Below are 24,831 nucleotides of genomic sequence, written 5' to 3' on the forward strand. Positions count from 1 at the left end.
TTGTTGTCAATAACAATGTAGGGAATAAAATTTAAAAAAAGATTTTCTTTAGTTTACAAATTGATAGCTTTAATCTCTAGGTGTGGGGATATAAATCGAACCCAACTTTAAATTGATTGAGAGACAGTTTTAATTAGCATAATTGTGTGGGCAACCAGAAACTATTGGGCAATTTCAAATGTAAATTAATTAAAAGTCTTCAACATCCTGCCCTAAACTAAATGAAAACCAGCGAATTAATGAAACGGAATGTCAATTTCGGTGTTTTATTTGGAATTTGTACTCTATATCAATCAAAATGTGCAAGGGCGTCAACAAGTTAGACAGCTGGTGGGCATGGGCATGTAAACGGCTTTTGTGTTAGCTCATTAAAGTAATTACGCCACGCCCCCAACGCACAGATAAAATTGCAACCAAGCTAAATGCGCCCATGACAATAGTTTTGTCAAGTGTTGTTCATGATTCTCTGGCTGCATGTGTGCAAGTATGTATGTTTTTGTGGGAATGTCAAATTGCATACAATTTTTGCGAGCAACAACAATGGGTAGATTGTCGAAAAAAGTTGGCCAACAAAGCGCCCCTCGTGTACTCAACAAAATACCCACCGTTGCAGTTGCTCCCATTTCAGTTGTTTAGCTATGCATTAGATTCTACTTCTTTTGTTGCAGCAACAGCAGCGACAACTTTATATGGGTGTGGCAGCCGCCCATTGTTATAGCCATGGCTATGGGAAAATGTTAGTACACAATAAGAAAATAAATCGATTTACCTATAAGTACATATTTCTAATGCTTTTTTTTAGTTCATTTTTAGACATTTTTTCTGATTGGATTTGAATTGTTTAGCTTTGCATACAAATTCTGATTTAAATATTTAATCAACACATGAATGAAAGAAAGGAAAGTTTGGTAAATAATAAAAAATAGCATAAACAAAAAAACTCAAACTATTACGATTTTTTAACCCACTGCATTTTTAAACACATTGCCAAAAAAAAAATTAAACTTTTAAAATTTGTTCACCAATTAGCAATACAAAAATGCTTTAGGAACTTTAAATCTTTCTTATGGTATTTTGTAGTTGTATTTGCCAATTACAATAAAAGGTAGTAATAAGTTTTTAAAAAATTGTTGAGATCAACAAACTACATTATTATAAATCAAGTTTTAAAAATCGTATTCAAGAAATGTAATCAGAGAAGCACATTTAAAGTTCTTGTTATGGAGATGCAACATTGTTTGCCGTGCATGTGTGTAAAGCAGCCGGCGGTCTGGAACCTGATGTCGTCATAGTTGGAGCTGCCTGCACAATAACAACGGCGATGCATCCGCTTTTTTTTCAGTTTGCAGTTGCAACTTTTCATTGTCAGTGTCATTGTTGCAGCGATATTACGTGTACGAGTGTGCGAGTCTGGGGGCACACCTTCTTTGGTTGCACCATTGTTGCCGAGTTGCATAAAAAATTGACCATTGAACCGGGGAGAGAATATTCCTCTTATTTTCTTCGCTTTATACGGGAAACTTCATGCGTGGCTTGCTTTTAAAATGAAGTCGCCGGCTTGCCTTTTTTGCATAAACCATGAAAAACGTTGCCACGTTGCCCGTTTTCATTTTGGAATGAAAGTTTTTCCGTTTCTTCTTTGTCGGCACAGCTGACGGATCAAAGTTTCCACTTCGCCATTGGCGGGGAAAAACTGCTGCGGTATGCTCTGTATTCGTTTCGATTTAAGTCGACAAATTCTAATTGACCAGAAAAAACATTCAACCTAATTTGGGAAACGTTTTCTTTTAATTACGAGTTTTCGCAAAACGGAGAATTTTAAAACGTTGTCAATTTAAAACTTATAGAAACCTTACATTAAAGTTTACCAATAGGTTGTAAATGAAAATGAAAGCAGATAACAACGATTTGTTTGGTTTAAGGGTATTAGTAAAGATTTTACAGGACAAGAGGATTAAGATACTATATGGGAACTCAAAAATCGATTTAAAACTAGAGTAAATATACTTGCTATTTACTTTTGTAAAGCGTATTAAGAAAAGCTTCCACCGTGACATAAGCTTAGCTCTACAGCCCCATTTCTCACTGCTCCGATAAACAAGTTGTTAAGCTCAACAACTTCTGAAAAACGTGTGCCAGTTGACAAACTGACAGCCCAGCTAGGGAGATGAGCATAACTGAAATGATTAGCAACCAGCCACTCGCGACTGTCATAACTCAGGTGTCAAAACAGTAACGAAATGTTATCAAACAATTTCAAGGCTGACTTGTGTCTTCCCCCGCACTAAATCCAAAAGTACAGAATAAAGTCGGAAACTTCCAACGATGCCAGCCGGCAAATAAATCACATTTAACAATGTGCTGGGAGTATTTTTCATTTCTGCATCGGCAACTTACTTTTGAAGACTGGCAACTGGCAGGGGGATGTAGGATGAAAAGTGGGAAAAGGAACTTATTTCGACTTACCTTCGCGCACATTTTCGTAGGCGTCCTCGACATGTGACTCCTTGTAGATAATGGAGTGAAAATCAAGTTCGTCCTCGGCATTATGCTTCTGCTCCTGCTCGTCCTCGGAATTTTCCGTTGTTGTGGGTGGGAATGTTGTCGACGACGACGACGACGACGGGTCGGAATGCTCTGGGAGCTGCTGGGTCGTCGTCGTTGTGGATTCAGCAATTTTCTTTATGAAGTTTTCTGTCTTACTATCAACGGCAGTCCTGTTGTTGTAGCTATTGTTGTTATTGCGTCGGGCCAAAGGCCGCGTGTGTTGTGTGTTCTTTGTGGTGCTGCTCTGTGGAGCCGCCGTTGTTGACGAGTAGGATGTTGTTGTCGGAGTTGGTGGTGTTGTCGCCGTGCGATTTGTGGGGAAATAATGTTTGGCATGTTCAACATAATAGGCATCACGTTCCGTTATAATTTTACCCTCGAATACCCCGTTGTGTATGGAACCAAATACATAACTATTACGATCCCCTATCACTTCGCCCTCATAGATATGATCCGTGGAGACATCAATGGGACCTTTGCTATCATAAAACTGAAAAAAAAAAATACAAATATGTTTAACATGTTTATGTTGTTCTATCTTAATGACAATACTCACGTCTAACTTATTGCTAAATGTATTTAAATCACGTTTTAGTCTAAGATGGAAGTCTCTTCCATGTGATGCAAACTTTAAATGTACATAATGATCTTTGGTCACTGATCGTCGCGCTCTGTTGTGACTAGCTCGGATGTGCTCATGATCATAGTTGAGTGTTTCATAGTGGGATATGTATTCGTTAAGTCGTTCATGACCTGTAAAAATAGAGAATGTATATGAGAAATAATCCACTTTGGCTATGAAAGATAAATAAGCTTATTTTCTAAGTATTCTAGAATCTAAAACAAAAGATAAACTTTTATAAAATCAAAGGCAATTTAATTTAAATCCGGTATTAGTTAAATATACGTAAAGCTAAGCTTAATTTTTGAAAAATAAGCCTCAACAATCCTTTCTTGTTGAATCCTGAAAATCGATTGCAGGCAAAAAACCGAGAAACAATTTGATAACCGCAATCGAAATTTAATTGAAGACCGGAAATTGAAACACAACACCAGACCAGAACTCCGATGTGTTTATATGTCCACTTCAGGAGATGCCAGGACTGGCCTGAAAGTCCTCTGAGTACTTTCATTTCCTTGTCAACGCTCGGACACCACCTTCACTTAATACTTTTAACGTTTGATTGCATTTATGTAAGGGGTATGAGTGGTCACTGGGCTGCTGCTGCATTTCTCCGTAATGCATTTACTGTTGAAAGTCGTTTTTGCACATGCCACAGCCAACAGCCTAACTGATGGCAAGTGGCACTTGTGTGGGCGTGCCAGGATTGCTCTACGACTGCCACAAACATATTTATTTTGGCAGATGGACTGGAAAAATGGAAAGCGAGAAGGAGCGACAGGACGACAGGGAAATGGCATGCAAGACTTCGCTTGGGGTCCACAAAATGCCTTTTCTCTCCATTTCTATTCGCATTCCCCTTTTCCCAGATTAAACTTGCACAACATTTTTAATGCACTTGCAACGCACACACAGTTGCACGCATAGTTGCATTACTTAAGGGGGTATTTTCGTCTGGCAGTTGGGATAAAAGCGTAGCCCGTCTGCTTATCTAATGGAGTATGTGCTAACAAGAGTGAGCAGCTCAAGGAATGCTGAGGTCACATAAAAAAAACATGAAGTTTTTGGCATATTTTGTGACTATTTCATAAATTAACAATTCTTTGTAGGGGCAATTTTTTTTTTTAGAAATTTTACATTACATTTTAAAATGGAACATTTAAAAAAAGAGCCTTGGGTTTTGTTAGCATTAAAAACTGAAACTTCCATAGCTTTATATGTTTGGTTTTGGCTACAAAAAATGTATAGTTGGGTCAGTTTCCATTCCTCATTAAATTAATTAAAAATACGCCAAAGAAAAATAATATAAAATAATAAGCAACATAAAAGGGAGCCGCTGCAGGATGCGGGTTCAACTTCAAAACGACTGTCGGCAAAAATTACACAGAACCAGAGAGTATCAGAAAAAAAATTCTCAACACGAAATAAATGGCAAAGGTTCTAAAAACGGCGGGCATTATAAAGGGGCAGGGGTTGGGTAATTAAACTGAATGTTCAAGCAAACATTAAACAACGATTTTTTTACGTTCTTTTTGTGCAAACGTCATGATGAATCAAGCCAGAATAAAGGGAACGACCTGCAGTAGGGAACGACCAGGAAAAAAGTAAGGGAGCCCTTGGCCAAAGGGGTCATTTTAGTAGTTGACCCACAAAACGGTACAAAGGTTTACCCAGCTTCAGTCCCTGTGGTTCAACAATGCGGAAAGCCCTCTCAGCAACTGATTAAACAAAGCTGAAAACCCGAGGGAATGAGAATTGCTTGGAAAATAAGTGAAAGGTGGCATCAATAGATTTTACGAATCTAAAGAGAAATGGAAATGGGTTGCCATGATAATGAATTGAACAATAAAGATTACGTCTCGCGATCTTGGTAAATAGACATTTAAACAGCAATTAAACCATTGTATCTTGTATTTTAAATGCATGAAAAAAACAAAGGACTATACTTTTGTCTCTTTAAATTAATAGATTTTTGTGCATATTAGATTGCATAAATTTAAATAGACAAATCTGTCGTTTAAATTAGAATTAAGCACAAACAATACAAAAACTGAAATTATTAAAAATATTTCCTTGTTAAAAGGTTAATTTGTAAGGCCCTTTCTTATTTATTTGCATTGGCAAGATGACATCAATTCAAAATGTATATTTTTTTTATCACAATCAGTGACACCTTGACTTACATTTCGCCTGTTGCTTTCAGGTTTTTCCGGCCCACTCATTTTATTTCCCATCGATCCCCTCTATCTCAGCTTCTCAGCTGCTGCACAACTGGCACAAATAAATAGAAAAGGAAATAATGTGGAAGAAGAAAAACCAGCTGGAAACTACTTTCACTATTAGTTTTTAGGGAAAGGGGGGTGTGTTTGCGGAAAATTGAATATGGCTAAATGCGCTTGACCAAAGAAAAGGCCAGCATAAACATGAAGTAAACAACAACAAATGCCGGTGACTGGCTGTGTCCAACTTTTCCAAGCACAGAAAAAAAAAAAACTTTTCTTTTCAATGCTTTTTTCTTTGCTTTTCTGCCTTGATTTTCTCAGATACATTTGGCAAGTTTGCCACTAAAAGCGAAACCCAATACAAAGATATTACGGAAAAACTGGTTGCAGCTAAAGATAATAGCTAGACGGCAAACTAACTTAAATCGCATTGACGAAAATCGGGCGAGAAGAAAAGCGTTTTTCGTTTGTCTCACTTATATTCCATTAACCCAAATTCTCCCTCGCCTCATCGATCCATGTCGCCAGTGCCAGGACAAACGAAACTTTAATGCGCGTCACTGCAGATGAAGATAAAAGTCCATCGGGAGATGACTACGAAAACCCCGTGACAGTCCGAGCTAAATCCCAGTAGGAGTTATTCATTTTTAAACAGCGTAACCCACACAACTAGGCGATGCGTTTGCAAAATGATGATTCAATTTGGTTGCAATGTGGGTGCTTAAATGGCTCTCGAGCTGAAAATCCTATAGTTTTACTCAGCGTTTTGGCTTTATCTGCAAGTTTTTGATTGATAGGCTTAAGAAGATGTTTCCTGTGTGCGATTGGAAAATAGAAAGCCTAATTCAGTGAAATTGATTTGCATTTGCGGTTCCAGCTCAGATTTCAGGCTGATGTTGATGATTGATGGTTGTCATTGTATGACGAAATCTGAATGGTTGAAGTCGTAAAGTTTTAAGTAACCAGATTCTAAAAATGACCACAGGAAGGCATATCAATATACATATTTAATTCTAAAGTCATTTAAGATCTGACACATTGCCTGAAATTACTTTTTTCTTGTAAGAATTGATTTAATTTTCAATTAGTTATTTACAATTAATTCTCCAAATATTTATTCAAATCAAAATGTAATCAATATACAATTGTATGTTTTAGCATGTCAATGTAGTATTTATTTATTATTTATTGTTTCAGATTTTACGTCTGCCTCCCACGTGCTGGCACAGCTTCAATTTAAAGTAAATCGCCCACAGTTAAACGTAAATGAAAAATAAACATCTGTCAAGCTTTGGCAGCAGCAAAAAACCGTTGGAGGATATGCTCTACATTGATTATATATTATGTACAATTAACAGCTGACCTATTTTGGAATTATAATATTTTATGCATTTTATAAGCAAAAAAAAGAGAATTTGCTAATTATTCTATTGTTAAAATCAACATTATAATTGTGTTGAATTTAATTTATTTCTTTTTATAAGTGTAAGGTATGAGGGCAAATGTGGCCAACATTATGCAAATTATATATATTTTTTGCAGTTTAGTGCAAGGTCTTTATTTTTCAATCTGATAAATGAATATAGACATTTTTTGTGCTTACTTTTTGAAGGGCTTTGCACTGATATAATGATTGCAGTGCTACGTGATTTATTGCAGTTTTCCAGGATTTTATTTGACAACGTTTCTGGCAGTTTCTTTATGCTTTATTTTCGTGTTTCAAAGCACCAAGGCCGACATTTCTGCGGTCCCCACCCAAAACTCCCAAGTTGCAAGAAAAGTTTTGTTAGACATTTTTTTTTTGGTTTTGAGACGAAGACGGAGATGTCAGCCAAGACCATGACATGCATCCCATTAGGTAGAAAAATTGCAACAAAATAAAAAAATTCTAATGAAGGAACTTTAAAGAAGTTGGAAAAAAAAAGTGGATGGTAATGTCTCAGAACGCGCATTATGCGGTCCCTGAACAACCCGACTTCGGGTTGATTGGTCAACTGGAAATGTTTTAATCGCTTCACTTGCACAGTTTAAAACATCTTAAAAGAGCATTTAAGCTTGATGGAAGTTTTCAAAGAACAACAAATTAAGTTAAGCTCTTCGTATATCGGTTTGAATAGATTTATAGTTTAGAGAACAAACCAACAAGGATTTTTTTCTTAATTTTAGTGGTCTTAAAAGTTAGTTAAAGCGCAAGAGAATACCAAGTTGTTTTCCCTTGTGTGCAAATAAAATACGTTTTCTCATTTAAAGTAAATGTATTGGTAAATGCAACAATGGATGGACCTTAAAAGTACTCGCATGCATATGTTTATAATTTTTTTTTTACCTTTTGGTATTGCAAATTTTTTTTCACACAAATTTTTCTCTTACATAGTTTTTGTTTGGCTGAGTTTCAGATTATGTTTCCATAGGTATATGCAAGCTGTACTTTGTTGGCCCAGTAAAGCGCATTAAGTCTTTAGCTTAAAGGCAACAAACAAACTGTAGCAACTTCAGAGCCCAACGAGTACAAACATGCAAACAGCTGTAATAACAGCAATTACAACGGCAAAGCTTTCCACCTACTCATACACTCAACCACCTGGACTCAGGTCCTTTGTACCAAAACAAAGGCTACGAACTAAGGACAATGGTAGAGGAACATTAGAGAGTTTCCATGGATCTACAGTGTTTTGATGTAAACAGATTTACGGCTGTAATCAGACTTATCGATGTAAAACAGGCGCGCACTACTAAATAGAAAATTTTATAAAAAAAAACACCTTATTAAAAAAAAAATAATATAAAAAATTTAATCTATATAAATGTTGATTTTATGTTTAAATTGTAAATTTCTCCCACAAACATTTCTGGATGCATTTTAAAAGCCAGGCAATTATAAATTGTGCCAAAGTCGATAGTTTTCAACGATTTGCTCTTACTCTAGTTGGGAAAGAAAATAATTACCATATTAAATTCGGCATGTAAAACTTTGTGAGAAGTCTAAGGACAAATTTGACCACTGGATAGTTTAGGCCATGGGCATGCATATCGATAGATAGCGCCCAAAGCCAAACTGTCAGTCCGTTCCAGGAAGGGCTGATGGATAAACCAGCCAATAATCCCCTAGACTGAACAAAAAGGGAGTTGGGCTGCAAATGGGAATGTGGGCTATAACTTGGCAGCCAACTAAGGCGACCGAGGACAACAGAGCGGGCCAATAGTTGGCCAAGTCCTTGGAAAAGCGCCTTAAAGGCTACACCAAAAATGGCAGTAACAAGAACAACATGATGGTGAAAAAGTTTTCCATGTAATGCATTTCAAGTAATTTCACTTGCTACCCAATACACAGGCCAACTTTGTGTGCAAACTTAAAAACCAAAGCCAGTCAACTTTCGAAAAAGAAACGACAGCAACAAAAATCCATCAGATGAACAACGATTTTTTGGAGACGTGCGATGGCCCAAGACTTTGTAAGGTTTTGAACTGGGTCAGACAACACGTTACCCTACTAATACTTTGTAAGTAAAGTTTGAAAAATATTAATACCTTTTTTCATAATAATTTGCAGTTAGTTTTAATAATCTTCCTGTGAACTTTATTACCTCCAACCACAATCTGCCTTAAACAAATTTAAAGCTATGAATACGTTTGTATTTATTTACACTATTGCCAATAAAAATAATTCAACTATGAACAATTAAGTAAGATAGACTATAGTTCTTAATTACAAAAATTACAAAAACTGCTTTTATTACTTCCATCACATTTATATATACCACCCCACGCTATATTTGTACTTCAATTTAATGACGAAGAATGAATGTGACATTTGTGCGCCCACATACTCTTCAACTTTTCCTGCCATCGCAGGCTGACTTTTGCGTATCCTGTTGGCTTTGTTGACAGTTTGTTTACAATGGGCCGGAACGCAGATAGGCTAAGGAATGCTGACAATGCGGAATGCTTATTGACCGAGATTTTTTAAATATGTAGAAGTATAAAAAACATTATCTCTGAAACGGTTGGCTGAAAAGCAACCAGTCAAAAGGACTGAGCTTGCATGGGCCAGATTGAGATAAAGTGTGGAATGGAAAACGAAGGGAATAAGTCAGTTAATATGTCAACAGCAGAACAGTTTTCATAGCAATATAACGACCAGTTAAATTATGGCCATCTATAACGAAATTATTTTAGTAAAATTTTTGTATACTAACACCTACACAAATGTACACAAGGTTTCCTGCCAGCAGGAAAGTCGAAAGAAGAATAGCAGTCGACATTGCATTTAATTTTGAATGGATTTGATTATAGTTTATCTTACAAGAAACAAAAATAAATAAGAGACAAGAATAAAACATTTAATGTCAACAGCCACAGCAGGAGGACATGAACAAGGATGCAAATGTTTACTCGAATTCCAATTAACATGAGAATTTCGGATTTTCGATATCAACAGGAGATAAGGCAAAGATTTCCACAAGTCAGTTGGAGCCTAGTCGTTATCCTAGTTGCCAGCAATTTGAACATTTAATATGATTTTACCAACTTGCCAGAGGTGAAATGCAGAGGAATGCCAAGCACATGCACATCTGTAATCAATATTATACGCATTTTTACCCAAGGCTTTTCTTAAGCTTGCAATCAGAAAATTATTTAGCATAATCAAGAGCAGAAGACATTTCTGTTGACATTCTGTATTTAGATATATTTTTAAGTGTTCAAATTATGTCAGCTTTTGAATTTAATTTATTTAACTGTGAGACCTATAAATGGATTAGCTTTTAAGTTTTATAAACGAAAAAATAACCAGGAAAGTATTTAAAATAGTTTTCCTTTAATTAAATAAAGAAGCTGATACTGGAAAAATGGAATAAATAATTTAAAAGACCTCCAATGGTAATGAACTGCAACCATTTATAGTACATGTTTAAAGAGTATTTTCCTCAATACAAAGGCATATTATTTCCAGTAAAAATCTTTAATGTGACGGCTGATGGCCTTTGGATTAGCACATTATCATCATTGTTAGACATCAGAATTTCTCATATGATGAAAATATTTGGACTGACCCCACCCCACACATTTAATATTGGGGCCTTTTTGGACGTGCGTCCGAAAATGCGGGTCAGTAGATAGCGGATAAAAAAAAAAGAAGAACAAAAAGCGAGTAAAAATAATCATAAATTGCTAACAAAGCATACGCCTCCTTTTTTTTTTTTCTTTTTTCTTTTTGGTTTGGTCCAGTAGAGTCCCATCCAGCCGCCTCGTTAGCTGCTGTCCGTGGAAACGTTTAAAGCAACTTTGACCCTTTAGTTGGGCTTCTAGTAGGCGAGTGATTTGGGTTTGTTTTTGGGGGAGATTTTGTATATGTTTTGGCTGAACCAAAACCGCAAACTGGGCAATGCGGATGAGTTTGGTGGCGGCGGAGGAGATAGCGCAGGATCTGGCCAACCGACAGCCGGCGACCGCCACACAAACACATACCCAAGCCCAAACCCGAACCGTTGAGCTTAACTTATGGATTATGGGCGTGCCCTGTTCTGCGGTGAAACAACTAAAGTGTAGTCTACATTTGGGCGTTCCAAAACAAGAGCGCGTAAAAACCGAAGGGGCAACGTCAAAATGGCATTAGCACCCAAGTGTGTTTGTGTGTGTGTACGGGCGGTTTTGTGTTAGCTGCGGTTAAAGCAGCTGAGTTGTGGCTGCTCCAGTATAGTCGTCTCTCAAAGAACTTTTCTCTTTCCTCCTTCCTTAGCCCTGAAAGCTTCTCATTAGGTAAGTGAAAAGAAATGGAAATTGTGCCAACAAGAAATATTTTTGCAGAAAGCTAAGCACTGCGTAATTTAGCACGTATGCACAGAAAATATTTCAGTCAAAGCAAAGTAGCTTAAAGGCGAAAATCGTAATGGAAATGGGATTTACAAATCAGGCCACGGTCATGTGGAAAAACCTTGTTTTAAGATCTCAATCATTTAAAAATTGTTTGAAAAATAGATTCAAAAACAAATATAATATATTTAATGGAGAGAAATCGACCTCTATAAGTTTTGTTCATGAACCTGCTTTTAGCTAGTACAATAACACTAAAAAAAACTGTTTATGAATTATATTAAGAATATGCATCGCGTAAAATCTCAGAGCGCTTAATTTGTTCTCATTACAGATTATACCCCTAAGTCTTGAGCAAATACTTTCACTTCAAATATTTACCATAACGATGTAATCAACAACAACTTTGAAACCATAATCTGGAATCGCGACCCGCATTCACTTAAGGCGAATTCTCCACCACTAAAGTGTAGCCACAAAAGCTACCATTAATAGGCCAAAGCACTGGGGTAATTTTTGCATAACAAATTAACTTGAAGTAGCGCTTCGCCACTCACAGCACAAAGCTAATCCACTTTGGCGCCCAAGGAGAGTGAAGACAGACCGGAGAAGATAGCCATATAATGGAAGTCCCAGGCAGGTTAAAATTACGGCAAATTATAAAAATGCCAGTGGATGAGGTATGGTGAAAAAAAAGAAAGGAACCCTGCGCGTTATAAACTAAATGAAGCAAGCTATAAAGTAATTTCAGCTATGCTACGCCCCCTTGAACAGCAGCCACCGATCGAACAATTTCCATACGATGGGAATGGTAGAGAAGAGAAAATCTCGTTAAATGCGGAAATAGGTAGCAAAGTTTCCTGAAACGGGCGACAACATTCAACACGCAGGATGTCGAGAGGACATCGGACGTGGCCATTGTTCATCGGCTGTCGACGCCAATCATTCAACTGATTAGTTTGATTTTCCCGCTGCGCTATTTCCGTAGACAAAGGCGAAAGACAATACCAACTGATGTGTCAGTAATTTGGATGCGTGAAGCTCGGTATTAAAGTTCCAACCGGACTTCTGCGGATATGACTATTGGGAAAACCAGGAACTCGCCCCCCACTAATTGCTTTACCAGTTCTCGTTGAACGGAGCTGTAGTTCACTTAATTAAACTATTGATTGGGTTATTTTTAGACTAAAATTAAAAATTCAAGTCAAGATAGTGCTTGAAATATCTCTGGCATTTATATTTTCAAGTAATTCCTTCTTTTCCATCAATGAGAAATTAATAGTAAAAGGAACTAAACAAGTGGTTTATTGCTATCATTTATAGAAGGACAAAGAAAAGCATTTTCAATTGAAGTCTATAGCTAACTAACCGTTGAAAACCATTTCATTATAACGAGCTGGTTGAGCTGAAATGAATACCTACCAATACCTAGCCCACAAAAGCCGACATTGCTGTTTATAAACCAAACTTATAATGAGCTTGAAAACCGCTACAGAGAAACACACACAATCAGGGCAGCAACCATTTCAGTTACCAACTAAATCTATTGAGTGCACCCAAATCTACTTGAGACATAGGCAAACACACTCAAATATGAAAACAATTATGGATGTTTGTGAATTTAAGTAAAACGATAGACCAGGGGACTGAAGAGATGGCTGACAGGCTGACACGTGAGGGAGAAATCGACATTCAAGCAATTTCATTTCATTTCTAAATAATAATTGATATTTATCATTACACAAACGAATCAAATTACTTTCAAATTATTTCCGGTCCACCTAGATGTTCAAAAACAATTGAATAACGTTTGGAAAGCTTATTGAATACATTAATTAATCGGCAAACTTTGCCCTTCTATAATGAATGAAAATGGAATTAACTGGAAACAATGGAATCATCAAATAGGGTCTTTGTAAATATTTTCATTTCGTTCCAACGTTGTTGCAAATCATTAACTGTTCTGGTATCCTTAAAATTTTAAAATTCAAGATTCTGGTCTTAAAGGTGATGTCTAGTTAACTTGAAAACTTTACAGAGAAAATTAGTTTGGATTAAGAAGATAAGTTATTCCTTTTATACATAATCCGGTTACCAACAACATCACTGGTAACCTGGGATAAATAAAAATTTTACCTCGACTTCAAGCCCAGATTTTTCCCCTTAAGTTGCCATCTAAGTGGCCCAAGAAGTTCCTCAAGATTGGGCCATGGGCCAAGAAACTTGGAAATGGCAGCTGCGAAACTATTTAATAGTTGCACATTGCAACACTTATCAGCAGAGTGGAAGGGAACAAAAAGCTTTGCTCAACTATGTTGCAGGCACATCGAGCAACAATGTGACATGCACCGGAATTGTTGAGCATACGCATTACAAGCCTCCCAGCAGTCATGCCAACCCAAACTAAGCCAACCAAAATGCCTTTCAATCACAAAACTGAAGAATTTCTACAGGCCAAGGACGAAAGGAAACACAGCAAGGTTCCGCCGTTAGAACTGGTGAAAATATTCTGGTTGTTAAAATATGAGGACACACGAGCAAAATAATAACAAGAACAAAATTGAGAGACATTCGCTTAGCAGCAAAAATTGTGAGCAAACGGAAAATATCCAAAACAAAAAAATAATAATTTCCCCCAATCTTGTATTTTTATTTATTTTATCTCGAAACAAACAACATATACTGACAGAGCAGTGACATGGAAAGGCATGAATAAAGTTTAAAATACTGTCGAGCGAAGCAAATGGATGGATATATATACACATAATAAACATAAAGAAAAAGTTTCATTTATGCACTTAATATATGGTGAGCAGTGATGTTGTCAAACGTTGGATAAGGCATAACGAAATCAAAATGTATACGAGTATTCATTTAAAACTTAAGTCAACTTTAGCTTTTGTTTTTGAAAATATCCTTTTACTTCTTAAGGCAAAATTATTCTAAACAAAATTCTTCTGCCGCAAAATTGTGCAATACCAAACGGAAAAGTTTAGAGAAGTTTAAAGTTTTAGATTATAAAAATTTAAATTAAATTATAATGTTTTTGAATCGTGTTTCCCAAGCCTTTCTACTTGTTTGTAAATTTTCATTAATTTGGTTACTGAAAAAAAATGTTCGTGGTTTTTGACGACAATAACTACGGACAAAAACATTAATCTAAAGTTAATTTTCTTGGTTTATTTTAACTTTATTTCCATCATTTCCTTCATTTCTGGTGACTGACGTATTTTTTTAATGAACTTTAAATAACATGAAAAATGTATGCGCCTCATAAAATATTTCTCTTGCCATGGCCTTTCACTGTCATACATTTTTTCATCGCGAACCTTGCTCAACGTCAGTCACTGGCCAGTCAGTGGGTGGTAAAAGGGTAGTAAGTGGGTAGTAAGTGGGTGGTAAGTGGGCTGAGAAGGTGAGAAGTGGTGGGAGGCGTGGCATGCGCGAAATAAGTGAAGGATTCTTTTTTTCGTTAGGGCTTAACCCGCCCAAAAGTGGGTCAGTGTATTGCTCGGAATATATATGGTATAAAATACAGGAATGACAACGCCGCCAATTCTATTGACATTTTAACTTAACAACCCCACATCTACTGCTTAGCTGAGTTTTATTTTCTGATTTTTAGGATTATTTAAAAACAAAATCAGTAGGGATTTGTAACTTTTTCTGTTTAAAATGAAAACAAACAAAAATTGCTTGCAAATGACATGGATCATTGAAATGTTAAGAAGAGTAAGAGAAAACCAAAAATCCCAAAAATGAGCAATTATTGTTAGCTCCTTTAGGGCACCAAACAGGAGTTTGACCCCGAAACAAGGGCAAAAGAGAAAAGTTGATATAATACTGCACTGAACTGACCTGACCTGCATTTCTGGGCTAGAACGGATAAAACCTGACGAAGCTACAAAGGAAGTCGAAACGGAAATGAACAAAAAATGTTAGTAACAGTGAAGAGAGATGGAGGGGGGGTGCAGGAGAATATATCGCTGGAGCGGAGCGGTGATTGAAAGCATAAGCCATAGCGGATAGCAGGAAAAACTTTTTCACAAAAGTAAGCTAACTTAGACATGAAAACAAACAAACAAAACAATCCCAGTCAAGCCAAAACCGAAGCAAAGCAAAATGAACCACAACGACGAACAGAACCGAAGCGAACTGAACTGAACTGAAATGAACTGAGCGTAGGTAAAAGTTTTTGGCCCTCTTCGCACTCTGTGTAGGTAAACAAGTCTTCCGAAAGTAGTTGGCTGGGGGGAGTGTTGCGATGGAGCAAATGGTGTATGAGGTGCAGAGAATGGAATTGAAAATGAAAGACAACTTGACGGCGACTTCATTTCATGATTAAGTTGCCCATATCGATTTCCTTTCAACAGACTTTATGATGATGAAAATGGAAGCCCTTCCTCGGTTGGGCTACCGCAAGGACCTGCGCCTGCGGTTGTCAAAACCCACCAACATCCCATCCCATTATCCTGCCGCTCAACCGCCGCACATGTGACTGACTCACTCACATTCAAAACAATAGATGACGCCAAAGACACAGGCGAAGGCGAGACTGAAGAAAAAGGTTGCAAAACATACATAAATTGTGAGGGAAATGTAATTGTTAGGGACATCTTGGGACTGTTTTGTAGGGCCAAGTAGTCGGGCAAACAAAAATAAAAAAAAATATCCACAGATGGCGAGAGCGGGCACATGGAAACAGGAAGTGGGTTATTCCGAGGGCACAACTTTTCTGCATATGTGGTTGAAGTGCTGAGCTAAGTGCTTTAGAAATGCCAAAAAAATAAGTAAATATAATAACTCTGCAAATATAGCAGAAATTATACACCTAAAAAAATAACGAAAGCTTATATTATAAATGTGTTTAAATGTGTGTTTTCATCATTAATTAAGAACTGCATATAAGTGAAAATACTAAATATTATAACTTATGTATATAATTTGAAGTTTAATTTCTACATAGCTTTTTTTATACACCTAAAAAATCAACTATCTTTACAATAAACTAAAGGCAGCATTAAGAAAAAATGAGGATACTAAATAATAAAAAGTCTTTTCTTTGAAACGATATGTTTGAAATGTGTTTGTTTTGGTACCGAAAATTTCTTTTTGGCACTTTTAAAAGTGTTAGTTTAGTTTTCAGAAAGTTTTTTAAGCTAAATTGTATATTATAAACAATTACAAACAAGCAACCATAGCTTGAGGTAATGACTTTTTTTCGTTTGACTTTTTTGTGAAATAATTTTACTCAAACAGTTATGTATTGTATGGCTCTGAATGTACTGCCAATTTAAAATACCTAGTAAGAAAATCAAAAGTGTAAATATAAAAAGTGGAATCTAAATTTTAGTAGTAAAAACAAAAAACTAAAAAGATGGATGATGCGAAGGAGCAACCACAATGGGGCATAAAACTGTCCAAGTTCTTTGTTGTACCACAACGCTGGATTCTGGCCATCATGGGATTCTTTGCCATCTTTAATGCCTACACCATGCGAGTGTGTCTTTCGCAGGCCATCACAGTGCTGGTGGTCAAGAGAAACCATACAGGCAGTGCACACAGCGATGCGATCTGTGAGCCGGATGAAGATGATGGGGCTCCAGTAAGCCGCGAAGGTGGCGACTACGAATGGTCTGAGGAGAAGCAGGGCCTAATTTTGGCCTCTTTCTACATTGGTTACATCGTAACCCACCTGCCCGGTGGCGTTTTGGCGGACAAGTTCGGCGGCAAGTGGACACTGAGCATTGGAATATTTCTCACTGCCGCCTTTACACTAATCACACCGGTGTGTATCGTTTACGGCGGTGCCGATGCCTTGATCGTTCTGCGTGTGCTAATGGGACTTGGCGAAGGGACCACTTTTCCAGCTCTTAGTGTACTACTGGCTGCATGGGTGCCGGCTACAGAGCGAGGAATGCTGGGCGCCCTGGTGCTGGGCGGTGGTCAGGTGGGCAGCATCGCTGGTAACCTCCTATCCGGCTTGATACTCGACTCAATGGACTGGCCGTGGGTCTTCTACATCTTTGGGATCATAGCCTTAGTCTGGTTTACTGTCTTCTCGCTAATTTGCTACAGTTACCCCTACAAGCATCCGTTTATCAAACCAAGTGAACGTGAGTTTTTAAAGCAGGAAATACCGCCAAAGGATACGAACCAGCCGAAGACGCCCTGGTTGGCCATTTTTGCAAACATACCCATGTGGGCACTGATCAGTGCCCAGATCGGTCACGATTGGGGCTTCTATATCATGGTCTCCTATCTGCCCAAATACATGTCCGATGTGCTGCGATTCTCGATCAAGGCCAACGGTCTGTACTCCTCATTGCCGTACGTGACCATGTGGATAATGTCGCTGCTGAGTGGCTGTGTGGCCGATCAGATGATCAAACGAAACTTCATGAGCACCACGAACACGAGGAAAATCATGACAGGATTGGCAGCCTTTGGACCGGCTATATTTATGGTTGGAGCCTCATATGCCGGCTGTAATCGCTTATTGGTCGTGGCCCTTTTTACGATTTGCATGGGTCTGATGGGCACCTACTACGCCGGAATGAAATTAACACCCCTGGACTTGAGCCCCAACTACGCTGGCACCCTGATGGCCATCACCAACGGAATAGGTGCGATCACTGGAGTGATATCACCATATCTGGTGGGAGTCATGACACCGAATGCCACCATGATGGAGTGGCGCATTGTATTTTGGGTGGCCTTTGCCGTGCTCTTTATCACGGCAATTGTCTACTGCATTTGGGCCTCCGGCGAAGTGCAGCCCTTCAATGACGGCACCAACTCGATCAAAAAGAAGGATCAAACTTCATAACCTTTGAAATTTTAAGTTTTTTACTGCACTGCACAACTGATTTGATGATGATGATGATGACGTGATGATTTTTCTTAACTCATTTAGTGACGGAAATTTAACAAATTTTATCGTTCGTTTAAATCGACGATCGTGTTTTCTCTTTATGTATTGATTTTAAATTTTAAATATTGATCCTCAAGAATCACCTTTTAAAGGTGCTGGAATAAATGAATCATTTGAAATTTTTTCCTGGTAAAGATTTCATGTTTTGGGTTTGCTTTTATATGTTATGTAAATAACAGTGAATAGAAAAGGCTAATGAAAAAAAACATTCAAAACGCTTATTTAAAATTTATAGTTGCACAATTTTCAAAAACGAAAACGATGTCACCAATTTGCAATATGCGTTTTCCCAGTATAATTCATTTTTAGTTTAGTCTATTTGTTTTGACCATTACACTAAAAGAAATTAAATATCATTCGACTTTACACTGTTTTAAATCAAACTCAACTACTTAAATGTTAGGCATTTTGACATGTTGATTATTATTTAAATTATTAAAGTGTTTTTTTTTTTTAATGTATCTTATTATTTATTCTGCTTTTATTTCGGCTTTTTAGATTGCATTCATTTGTTTGTTTCGTGGTGATAATGCGAAATTTGCATATATTATAAGCCACGCTCCTGTTCTGGCCAATGAAGCGCACTCATCTCCCTTTATCCATTCATTTAAGCGCTTCATTTGTAGTCAACACGAATATTAAATCAATTATTTATGCATTCATTTCGTTCGACAACGCTTGAAATATTTTGTGGGCTCGGTCAGGCGACCATGATGTTTGCTGTGGAACTCTTTATATCGATTTAATTGTGCGCAGATTTCGCTTCTTCTTATGTGGCCTCTGCTGTGCGATGGTGTGAGCAATTAATAAATTATATCCGTTTTATATATGCACGGCATAGATAGCCATTGCAGTTGCTCTTTAACCCGACCTTTTCAGCAGTTGGTCGTTGCCGACTTGATTATGATGTCTCTTAAATGAATAGCTTTTGGTCATCGGTCAACCAGCTATGACAGTTTGGCTTACTTACATTGCCTGACCTAACCAAACAATTTTTTTTTTTGCAATACAAGATTTTAAACTTTAATCGTTTAGCTTTAAATATTTTATGAAAAGCGAATTAAAGATTTATGAGCAACACTTTGCTGTACTCGTAAACATATTCTATTTTTTGATTTTCTTTTTTTTTCAACCTTCCCTGGACAGTAAGTACGCAATTTAGTTTACCTGTTACCATTTATATAACATTAGAACAGCACCAGAAAAATTACCTGAAAATAAAGAATACAAATTTTTATTAGTTAAAGTGTTTTTCCTTAAACGTAATTTTAAAAGATATTGTTTTAATACAATATTTTTGAAAAGAATACTTAAAAAAGCCCATTAAGTGCCATAAAAAATGGTTGCCTACCTTTGTGGGCACTTGAGCTGTCGGCTCTCGACTGTCAACTAAAAAGCCATAAAATTTGTCTTTAAATACCAGAATTCACATTATAAATTTTACCTTAGCACGTGGCCCACATGGGACGCTAAGATCGTTAAAAGTAAGTTTAAGCCCCCAAAAAAAGGACAAAAAGTAAAAGGCCAAAAAAGATGCAAGAGACAAAGCTAAGAAACAGAAACGAAGAAAATCACACATATAGAAGACACACAGTCAGTCAGTCGGTGAGAAAAAGGTAATAAATAAACAACAGGTATAAATTGGACTTAAGAAATCCGAAAGGAAACGTAGAGAGGTTATAAAAATGCAATTTCCTTTTTCTATTTCTTCTTCTATTTTCTTTGCAAAGTATGATTGTATTGCAGAAAAAGTACATACATATATGCAAAGATAGGTACATATATTAATATGTATATGGGGGTAAAGAAATAAATACCAATAGAACAAGCTGAAAGCCGCTTTAGCCGAAATAACAAATGTCTATGCAATTTGTTTTAGGGCCAACACCAAAAGAGTAATATATGTGCATGCATGATTCCGAGAGAGAAAAGTGAAAATCTACCGTTCAAAGAGGTGGCACTGGCCCCAAAGGTGAGTTTTGAAGCAATTTCTTTTCATTTTCCATTTTCCATTTTCCTCGAGTTTCTGTTTTATTTTTTCCGCACGTTAACAAAAGGCTCAAACAGGGGCGCGTAAATTGCAGACGGGATGCCGCAGGAGCCAAGTGGGAAAATTGCAGGCTTTTCCTGGCGCAACGTTCAAAAGTATGCAATGCAAAAATGTACGGTTGAAATTGAAAGGCGGTTCGTCAGACTGTGGGCGTGGCATTCCATTCCCACCGAGTTTTGGGCGTGAAATGTGTGAAAGGATAAAAAGCCGCCAGCTGAGAAAAGAATTATTGCGCCTTCTTTCAAATGGTTTAAGAGAATAAGGGAGTGTCCGGAAACCTCCTTTTTCGGAAGTTAGGAAGACCAGAAAAAATTCTGTTTAGAAGCAAAGATAGTCAATTTGGGGAGGAAATGATAGCATATATAGTACATTTGTAGCCTATTATATGTTGTATATAGCTTAAACTAAGTTAGGTTTTGGTGATTTGGTGCTAGAAATTCACATAAATGTAATTGAACTCGAACTTTTATAGCTCGAATACTTAACCATAATCCAAAACAGTGGTAGAGAATTTCGATTTATTGGATGACTTACACGTACAAAGTATTTTAAAACCATAAAAGTTTTCCGACTAAATAGAATGCATTTAATTTAAGATTCAAGTGCCAGTCTTTGAGTAAATCCGTTTCCTTATGTAATGTAAACGATTCCCGACTTGAGGAACTCCCCTCGTTCGATGGCTTGCCAAGGAAGATGTGCTTGCTCAACAGTTTGCTCTGCCATTAAACTATCGCCTCATTGTTGGCTCGCTCTTCTTTCAGGCAAACAGTGGAGCTGAGGGCTTTGAATGCGCGTTGGCCTTTATCTGCCCTGCATATCAAATGAGCCAAGACGGCGCAAGGAGCCAGGGGACTTGGACTGAACTCGTCGCAGCCCCAGTTTATGGCATTTCTTTGGCTACATCTTGATAATGACCAGTGACCCCAATACAGGCGCCAAGATTCTCCCCACACACTTTCACTTCCCGTATGCCGACCACGAGTCACGCCCACTTCTTCCTTGCCGCCCACATCCACAACCACATACACAAATGGGCACAGAAGTGTGCAAAGGATTCGCTCGGCAACACTTTCGCTACCATGTTGTATGCATTTAATGTAAATTTTTCACACTAAACACGTGCATAAATCATCATCACGGGGCCAGAGCTCAACTTTTGCTCAAGGCTAAGTTTGTTGCTGCTGCCTCATTCTTCTTCCGCAGTAATGTCACCTGCACATTGAGGCCAGGCCAGATGAATAAAGCCGGCTAAAGAGCTCCAACAAAGGTAACTCCCATTTACAGGCAGAAAAATTATATTAGAATTATTTTATTTTACTTGTTCTTTGAATAGTTTGTTCAGTGTTAATTATTCATTACGTTTAATGCTTCCATAAGGAGTAGTACCTCCTTATCGAACCACTTTTATTTACACCAATAAAAAATTAAGTAATTGTGGTATACAGCCTTGTTCTCAATTTCACTTCCGTACTTATTATATGAACGCTTGCGTGACTAGTTACAAACGTTTTGGACAAATATATTGCCTGGTTTAACAAGCAAAGAATGTTGGAGTAACTGACGACATACAGAAAAAAGATTAAGAATTTTTAAAACAAATTAAAATCATTTAAGGGAATTAAGCATTTACAAAGGAACCCTCCTAACAGCAATCTATTTGTTTCAGTGCATAGAAATGCATGGAAAATAATAATTATAATGCACATGCAACCTGGCAGAATGTCGCACACCCAGGATACTTGTCCTGATTATGTGGCATCGCAGCAACGGCAGCAGCAGCGGGCATGAGCGCATCACCATAACCACCAAAGGACAGTCACAGTTGGTGGTTGCAACCAGCAGCTGCAGCTGCAACTTGCAATATCGCAGTTGCCCTGCATTCCGTGTGCTCCTCCTGGCAAACATTTGTTTTGACAGACTGGTTGGTTAGATGGGAATGGCAATGGTAATGGGAATGGGCATGGGGAAGTGGATGCGGGGATGCGGTATTTTGTGGGCGGGGACATTACAAGCCCAAGTCCTAGCCCATGCCCTTAGCTATTTAAATTTATGTCTATTTGTGCTGCCGTCTGGCATTTTCCCAGGGATATCGTCTAGCCCTAAAGGGGTTTTCCATTCGTCCTTAATGATACTCAAAATTGTTATCTAGGCGTTGATGTGTTTATCGTTATATTTATGCTAAAATGTTGAGTTGTCCATTAATTTACACAAATTGTGCGAGTGCCTTTGAAAGACAATTTACCATAGAGCAGAGTAGACAATTGCATAAGCGGAGTTTTGAAAATCGTTGATTAAGCAAAATGTTGAAATGTGATAATTGAGGTAAAATGGAGAAATTGATTTATTGCATTTCATTCAGGCTTAAGCCTTTTTCTTATCTTATTCAACACTTTCCGCACTTTATTTCATAAGGAAAGTATAACATTTAGCAACCCACATTTCTTAAACTTCCTGTGCTTTACCACAAAAATCTAATTAGCCTGATCTTTGCGAAATATGTTTACCTAAAATAAATTGAAAAACTTTTATACTTCAGCGGCCAGGCATCTGTGGTAGATGCTGCCAAAAACTAGCTCATTCTGCCTTGGATGCTTAAGCCAAAAACTTTAAACTTGAATTAGCCACTCCAACGTTGAAAAGATCCGGAAAGAGGCTTTGGAATTTTTCTATTCTTTTATGCAGCTTAGCAAGCACTAAAGCACTGGAAGACTCTTTGAAATAATTAGCGGCATTAGCCATCAAGTAATTTTAAAAATTAATCAGCTAACACAGACGAGTACGAGTACGAGTACGGGGACGAGTACATGTGGTCATTGCGAAAGGGACTGAAGCAGGGTGATAAAATACAAGTAACCCAATTAGCACTTAACACATAGCAGCAAACAGTTAGGTAAATAAATGGCAACAGAAGCTCAATTGATGGCAGGAGCACGTGTCCTGGCATTACGTTAAATGTTTTCAAAAGAAGGAAAGGAAAGACTTTCAATTTCCAAGGCAGCCAAAAAGCCAGACATCAGCGAAAAAGGCAGAAGGCAGCAGGCAGCAGGCAGCAGGCAACTTGGAAACTAGCACAAGGACGTGAGCCAAAGCTCCACAAAAACAAGCGCAAACACACATTGGCCGGGAAAGCTGTATAAATATGTGAATGTATATATATACATATATATATATATAAGAAGAACGGGCGTACGAGTCGCTTAACCCACCATCACTTCATCCTACAGCCTATTTGTTCCTTTGCGAAAATCTAAGCACTCAAGTGGCGCACGTGCTTTTCGCGAAATCAATATTTACACCCAGCGAGAAAAAACAACCGTTTTTTGGCTTTGGATTGAACCTACAGCACAGACAGAAGATTTATTTCACTATTTGAATTAGCGATTGAAATTAAAAGTAATAAAATAAATTCCATTGGGTAAACCTTATGCTAAAGATTCGCAAAAATATTTTAATTTGTTAAGAACATAAAAAGAAAAAATATCTCTGTTCAAGTAAAGTTTCCAAATTAAATTAAATGTAGGTTTAAACAAAAATCCAACACTTGACCAGTGAATTTCGCATGGGAAAACGAATGCAGCCATGGGGAAAATCAAGTGAAAAACGTATATTGGGAAAATCAACCATTGGCAGGCAGCTGTCAGCTGCAACCAAACGGGAAAAGCACAAGGAGCTGGGGAAATAAAAAGTGAGACGAAGTCGGTTGCTCAAACAGGGAAAACAAAGGAAGGAAATCGTTCAAGGCTTCAGTCCAAAAGGGAAAACTGTCTAGAAAAGCAACTTGTCTTCAAACAAGGGACTCCTAGGAGGGATAAGGAGTACGAGAGCTTATAAAAACATTACATCATAAGCAGTGGCCGTAGAATGGGGAAAAATATCGCGAGTATCCTCCGACTGTCTGGCCATGACGCCACAACTTCTGACAGTGAAATGCGCTTCTGGCAAAATATTTGCCAAAATCTAATAAATTACACACAGTCGCAGGCAAACAATAGCAGCGCCGAGGTCTGTTTGAGCACTTGGCCAGACCTCACATCTCTCGAAAATGTTATTCAATTGCAGTCCATATAACTGACTGGCGCGCATCATAGAATATCATTCTAAAAATAGTCACACAGGTTTTGGTAACTATTTAATCAGCCCTCGAGCCTGCCACCTTTTAATGCGATTGTTGTTTTAGCGCCAGACATTCTAGGTTGTAAAGACTTTTGGTGCTGGTTGGATTTAAAACCATCAAGGCACAAATCACTTTAATTAGATGAAAGCTAATAAGGTTGTTGAAAGAAGTTTGCGAAACTTGTAGGGGGAATTTACGTAATTAAAAACTTGGGAGTGAATGAACTTACTATATGAATAGCGGGAAAAAAAGGTTTGCATAACACTGAATACAAAAAGGAATGAAATTAAAGTAGAAAAAATGTATTGAACATAAGCTATGTATATTATTCTTCCTCCGAAATTTTAAATAAACGTTTAAAAGAGTGAACTATTTGACTTCCAACCATCAATTCATGTCCCTCTTGTCCCGCATCGAAAAGTTTGACTTCGAGAAAAACATGCTAGTCCACCCCAACTCATCTCTTTCAATACTTCATTATGTTTATTTCAATGAACGACTATCTGTAGCCAAACTTGTCGCTCAGTTTAA

The 24,831-nt window shown here is 37.5% G+C and overlaps 2 protein-coding genes across 6 annotated transcripts in view; one reads left to right on the forward strand and one right to left on the reverse strand.

Annotated features, from left to right (window-relative positions):
* Positions 1-24,831, reverse strand: part of LOC108149363 (disintegrin and metalloproteinase domain-containing protein 10) — an 89,269-nt gene that overhangs the window by 26,628 nt on the left and 37,810 nt on the right. For all 5 annotated transcript variants that reach the window (XM_017276862.2, XM_017276863.2, XM_041710645.1 and 2 more), the window contains exons 4-5: positions 3,104-3,300; positions 2,467-3,037 (exon numbers count right to left, since the gene is read on the reverse strand). In XM_017276862.2, coding sequence (XP_017132351.1) covers positions 2,467-3,037; positions 3,104-3,300 — 768 coding nt within the window. The remainder of the gene's footprint in view (positions 1-2,466; positions 3,038-3,103; positions 3,301-24,831) is intronic.
* LOC108149364 (sialin) lies at positions 16,446-18,255 on the forward strand. Its single transcript, XM_017276864.2, has one exon. The coding sequence runs from the start codon at positions 16,580-16,582 to the stop codon at positions 18,029-18,031; it is 1,452 nt and encodes a 483-aa protein (XP_017132353.1). The 5' UTR covers positions 16,446-16,579; the 3' UTR covers positions 18,032-18,255.

Source organism: Drosophila elegans, unplaced genomic scaffold (genome assembly GCF_018152505.1).
Source record: "Drosophila elegans isolate 14027-0461.03 unplaced genomic scaffold, ASM1815250v1 contig_814, whole genome shotgun sequence".
NCBI lineage: Eukaryota > Metazoa > Arthropoda > Insecta > Diptera > Drosophilidae > Drosophila > Drosophila elegans.

What these genes read in the sequence shown, in the direction of transcription:
- LOC108149364 (XM_017276864.2), top strand. Translation starts at nt 16,580, where the DNA reads ATGGATGATGCGAAGGAGCAACCACAATGGGGCATAAAACTGTCCAAG.